This window comes from Echinops telfairi, unplaced genomic scaffold (assembly GCF_000313985.2).
Source record: "Echinops telfairi isolate 266 unplaced genomic scaffold, ASM31398v2 ScPeMD7_22;HRSCAF=79, whole genome shotgun sequence".
NCBI classification, from domain to species: domain Eukaryota; kingdom Metazoa; phylum Chordata; class Mammalia; order Afrosoricida; family Tenrecidae; genus Echinops; species Echinops telfairi.
Genome location: NW_022103919.1, coordinates 3,535,652 through 3,541,651, shown reverse-complemented (window position 1 = coordinate 3,541,651; position 6,000 = coordinate 3,535,652). Strand labels below are relative to the sequence as shown.

The 6,000-nt window shown below is 51.8% G+C and overlaps 1 protein-coding gene across 1 annotated transcript in view; it reads right to left on the bottom strand.

The window, feature by feature from the left end:
- The window catches only part of SPTAN1 (spectrin alpha, non-erythrocytic 1), a 62,052-nt gene that overhangs the window by 8,564 nt on the left and 47,488 nt on the right, over positions 1–6,000 (bottom strand). Inside the window, exons 40-44 of the mRNA XM_045288619.1 lie at positions 5,154–5,258; positions 3,202–3,410; positions 2,143–2,263; positions 1,831–1,952; positions 1,391–1,523 (exon numbers count right to left, since the gene is read on the bottom strand). Coding sequence (XP_045144554.1) covers positions 1,391–1,523; positions 1,831–1,952; positions 2,143–2,263; positions 3,202–3,410; positions 5,154–5,258 — 690 coding nt within the window. The remainder of the gene's footprint in view (positions 1–1,390; positions 1,524–1,830; positions 1,953–2,142; positions 2,264–3,201; positions 3,411–5,153; positions 5,259–6,000) is intronic.

Below are 6,000 nucleotides of genomic sequence, written 5' to 3'. Positions count from 1 at the left end.
CAATGAGACCAAACCCTACGCCCACTAGCAGCCACCCTCCTGGGAAAGGTAGGGCTGCCACACAGCCCTGCTGGCCCAGTGGCTACACCTTGGGCTGCTATGACCCAGGGTCAGTAGTTTGAAACCACCAGCCACTCTGTGGGAGAAAGACAGATTTCCGCTCCCATAAAGAGTTACGGGAAACTCACAGGGCCCGTTGGACCCAGTCCTACAGAGTCACTCTGTGTAGGCACTGACCAGAGAGTGAGGGCTGAGATTCTGACACCCGCAGGCTGCCCCTCTCTCCAAGGAGAGGCTGGGGGGCTGCAACTGAAGTGCAGGGCTGGAACCACTGCCCCCAGGGCTCTTGCCACACACACGACAGGCAGAGGAACAAGTGAGTGATTAAAAGTAAGAAAAGCAGGAGAGACAGAATAACTGGTGGGGAGTGGGGATGGCCTTTCTGCAGCGAAGAACACTCACACCCTCTTTCCCTCGAGAAGACCCCAGGATGAACAGAGCAAGCGGCAGACAATCTCCCCACCCCACAACCACACGCAGAGCTCCTGTTTCTCCTCCTCCCTCAGCACAATTAGCCCGTCTGAGATGAGACTGCTTTCGCGTGTTTCTAGAGAGCTCTATGCTGTGTACGATGGAAAATCATTGACTTCATCTGATTCTGCCCAAATCCTCCTCCTCAATGAGTGGATGATGATGCCCACTGTGGGGTGTGGGAATTCTTGGGAATGTACACTCTGCCTCCACACCTGTGGCAGAAGCTGGAACATGTGGTCTGGCAAACAGAAGACCTGGCTGGGCGTTTTCCAGCCTTGCCCATCAAGAGGGGTCTCTCCACCCCATGACTCTGCGCTGCCTTGGAACTTGTTTGGTCCAACAGTACATAACGTGGCGGTGCGCCACATGTGCCTCTGCCTCTCTGAAGGCACGCCAGGACACGGGAGAAAGGAGGTGTCCCAGCCGCGAGCCAAGACCAGGCCTGCATGTGAATCCATCTCTACTGTTTCAGCTAAGCCACAGGCCCCACCTGAACTTGGCTGCCTGAGTACCCCAAGTGCCAATAGCAGCAGAAATGGAGAGGAAGCGTCAAGGCGGGTCTCCAGCTAGGTTTGGGGAACTGACGTTGGGCAGCGTTGGTTCCTGACCTCCTCCAGAGGTCCACATGGAGGGCTGACTGGAGGGTGCAGACTCTGAGCTCATGGGCAGAGTCAAGGCACTTTTGCTACAGGGCCATCTCCTGAGCTCAGGATCTCGAGGGATTGGATCAAGCGGGGAGGCCTGGCTGCTGTGCTGCACATTCTCCACGCTGAGAGCCAGGCCGCTTTACAAGCTAGTGGGAAAAGCAGGCAGGGCTAACAGGGCAGCAGATGGCACCACCTAGTTTCCCTCTGACCTGGATCGCAGCAAGCGTGTCTCCATAGTCTTCGCTGGCCACCAGAGTCATCTTCTCATTGATCCAGGCTTCTTCCTCTTCCACATTGGCCACAAACTGCTGATACTCCAAGGACTCTTCCAGCCGCTGACCCCTGGTGACACAGGAGAACGGCATGAGCCATGGCCCATTCCAGCTCTGACCATTCAACACACGCTTTATAAATATTCACCGAGAGGGATGTCCCGCCTTCTGTGTGTCACACGTGAGACGGTGCCCTCAGATGTGAAGCTCTGGCAGTATACACTGGGTCTCCAGGTATGCCACGGCACCAGCTCAGTGTCCACCTACTGCAGGCGGCTCGGGAGCCAGCCGACGTGGTGCTTGCAAGCCCAAGAAAATGGCCCAGGTGCGAGCAGGGGACTCTGGGTGGTGACGAGTGCAAGGTGCCGACGACTCACCGGGCGGTTGCCAGCTGCTTCAGCTCCTTCCAGTGCTCCACAAACTGCGCCAGACGCTGCTGGATCTCCTCCTTCCCAATCGTGTTGTCATCGGACAGCTTCTCCCCCGTGTCCAGGACACCCTGACGGGCAGGAAAGGTTAGGTGAGCGCACGCAGTTCCTCTGTCACCCGATTGCTTCTAGGTTCAGGGCGGCCAGGAAAGGGCCGGGGTGTTAGATTCCAACTCTTTCCCGGTTTAGAACACAGAAGTGACCTCGGTGAGCTAAAGAAGAAAAGAGTACTCTGTTCACCCAGCAGGAGACCCTCCTCACCTGGATCGCCGGCTCATGAGCAGCCAGTTCTGCTTCCAGGCGCTTGTGCTTCTTCCTCAGGTTCTGAACACCTGTTAGGTCGCGGCCATAGTCCTCAGAACTCACCAGCAGCTTCTTCTCCCTGGACAACACGAGCCCAGAGTCAGCCTCTGCACCTCCCCATTTTTAATTTCGTAAGTTTGATAGAAAGAAATGCAAATTTTATAGGTCCTCATCTTTTATCTACCAATCGCTCCAGAAAGATCCTTGGCTTGCCGAGCACTGCAGGGCCCAGACGCTGCCTATGGGAGACCTGCTTCTCATGAATCATGAGAGGCTTCCAGGTTCCATGGGAAAGGCAATGGGAAGGTAGTGGGATAACTTTCTCACCGACTTTCTGAAGCCCCCGCCTACATCTCCCTATAGAAACATCTCCACACACACCTGCCATCCCGCAGGGTGCACTCACAAGCAGAACATGAGAAGCACCCTGCCCCGCCGTATGTTTGCTAGTCATGAGCCCTGAGCAGCAAGGAGAGTAGGGTCACATGTGAACTGGGCTGGGCCAAGATCTCAGTGGTTAAGCAGTTGTGTAATGAGGTAGTCACCCTTCATTTTTGCAAACTGACCTGGTCTTTGGGACCTATGTATGTTGATGGAAATGAGGATCTAAGAGAGAGGATTTTAATCTTTAAAAACGGTTGGTTTGTATGGTACATCAGTTGGACATCTTGAGGGGGAGTTGTGGGGTGTGGTCGGGGTGGAGGATTTAAGAAGCCAAACCAAACCCCACAACTCTCCCCGAGACGCTCGGATCTCCTTTGGCCGAGCAGCCTGAGCTTTGCAGACACAAACGAACTAATTTCCAGTGGCCTCAGGGCAGAATCTAGACGGGTTGAATGTAAACATTGTCCACTGCTAATCAACCTCCCTGTACCCCCGAAGCCTGGGAGAAGCCTTGGTGGTGCCCCACAGTCGGGGTGGCTAAGTAGGGAGCCCCAGGACGGTTTCTGAGCTGGCCTCCCCTCTGGCACACTTCATGACCAGGTGACCCAGACCTGGACGAGTGAGAGTACATACTTGATCCAGGACTCCTCATCGTCCATGTCCCGGAAGAACTGGTGCAGGCGATGGGACTCATTGAGCTTGGCTCGCCGGGAAGCCGCCATGCTCTTGATCTTCTGGAAGCGACTGTTGATGCTGTCCCGCTTGTCCTTCACTTGGGAGGTGTCGAAGGCACTGCTGGTCATCAGGCTGTCTGCCTGGCTGTTCAGGTCCTTCAGGCGATCCTGGGGCACCAAGGGCAGGTCACTAATCTGGCTTCCCACACATATTCCTCCCCCAGCAGATGGCACCCAAGAGGTCGAACAGGCTGGAGTGACAACAGGCCCACAGATTGTGAAGGCTTTCTTTCCAAACGCGTACGGTCTGAGTGAATGTTGACGAGCACGAGTTTCCATTCGACAGTTTAGGGTCACTTTGCACACCCCTGGGTTACGCAGCACTCTCCCACTTCCTCCTCACTCTCCTCCCTTCCCCTGTCCTCCTTCCCGCCTTCCTTCTAAACTGGGTCACACAGCAGCTGCAGCTCCTCTGGCCTGACCTGGCGGATGGTTCTGAGGAGTGCATTAAAATGGTTTCAGAGTCTATATGACAGCGACTGCTTACTGAGATTGTATAGTATCAAAGAAGAGCGTCTGCAATTACCTAAATTAAAATATTCCGTGGCTCTGCGGGTAAGTGTTGGACAGTTAACCTCAAGGCTGGCAGTTCACACTCAGCAGCTGCTGCTTTCTGAGGGATGGCCATGAAGGGGGTTACCCACGCAAGGAGGTACAGCCTCAGAAAATCTATAGAGCGGTTGCTATGAGGCGAAACTGACATGATAGTGGTAGATTTTTTAGTTTTACCTTTTTTAACTACCTGCCTGTGTGAGAACATTACATTAATTAAATATAATCTATTACAATAGATCAAATTCAGAAGCAACTGTGAGAATCTGCTCTTTATTTTAAAAAAAATGTGACCAATATAACTTTTCTCACTATTTAAAATATGTAATTATTGCTCATTAAGATGTAATTTTTAGATATGACAAAATACCCATTTATAAACTATCAAGGGCTCATGCGGGAGGGGGGAGCGGGGAGGGAGGGGAAAAATGAGGACCTAATGTCGGGGGTTTAAATGGAGAGAAAATGTTTTGAGAAACGATGTACAAATGCGCTTTACACAATTGATGTGTGTATGGATTGGGATAACAGTTGTATGAGCCCCTAATAAAATGTTAAAAAAACAAAACAAAAAAAAAACACCACCCCCTAAAAGAAAAAGAATATCCCGGGTGGGTGAAGAAACAAACAAACAAAAAAAGATGTAATTTTTGCTAACTTATCGTTGGCTTATTCTTTTAAACAAATTAGGATATTTAAATTTCCCAGTTTTCCTCTTTGTTCCGTTTGAAACAGTAAGATGAACGGGAAGTTACAAAGAGTACCGTTTCTGTGGACCCTTTTCCCAACCTAACATCTTCGATCGCTGCAGTACAGCATCCACCCCAAGAAACGGATATGGGTACAAGCCCTAGTCCACACTCCCATCTCACCCCACTGTGCAGGCGCTCATTGGTGTACCTAGGTGTGGTTCTGTGCAGTCTTCTATTTGTCGATGTGCGTTAACCACCTCCAAAATCCAATTATAGAAAGGAATGTTCCCTTTCGCTACCTGGGCGGGGTCACACCCACACCTATCCCTAACTCTGGCAACCACTCAGCTCTGGTCACACTGCGAGATGGGATCATGCAGTATGAAATCTGAGTCCTTCTGAGCTTTCACTCTCCAATGTGCTAAGTAGGGGTAGATAAGCCCCACCCACCCCCACAAAATCTCATTTGGGGTCCTCGATGACTTTTAAGGGATGACAGAACCATGGCTTTACGTGGTGCACATTACTTTCCTTCTCAGCTGCCCCGTGTCGGGTAGGAGTCAAGAGTGCTGTGTCCCTGTGGCCTGGCCTGCCTCCCTCTGCTTACCTCATGGGCTGAGATGTCCGCCTCCAGAAGTTGATGTTTCTTTAGCAGATTGTTCACAGATGCCAAGTCTTTGCCGTAATCTTCAGATGCTAGAAGGGCCTCCACCTAGCAGTGGAAACACCGGGGGTGGGGGTGGGGGGGGTTTACTACTCGGTGCACACTTAGTGTGCAAGAAAACTTAAGTGCCCTCGTTTTCATTCCAGGCCCTTGCTCAGACACTTCATCCCAAGCTTGGGATGCCTCCTCAGTTTGTGCCATCCCGCACCTGCACGGCCAGGCACCTACACCCACGGCCAACGGAATAATGCACACTACGTGCTACAGATAAAGGCAAAGGACAGTGAGCCTTCATGGCGATCCAGGGACAACACACGCAGCAATCCAACCCCCTGGGAGAGAATCCGTGGAATGGACAAAGTCTAATACGTATGGATGAATGAGTATCCACAAAAAGCCGGGGAGATGCCAATGTCCAACAGTTTGGAATGGTTAAATATTTAGGAGGAATTTTTAGTGACTTGGTATAACACTTCTAATACAAACTAACCAGTAAAGGAAAATTACATTTTGAGCTCAATGCAATACAAAACTGTACCTATATAAACACATACATTAAAAAGAAAGAGGGCGAGCGAGACTGGAAAGGAACACTGAAAGTCAACGTGAGCAGTGATCTCTGAAAATGGACGCGTGCTTCGTGGAGGCTGCACTGCTTGTGCTCTGCCGTTGGGCGTCCAGTCTGAGCACAGGCCACCCAGAGCCTCACAAACAGCTCCTGGCTGCAACCCCGCGGCGCTGCTCCACGTGCCGCCGCAACGAGCTCTCTGCCTGCAACATCAGCCCTGTG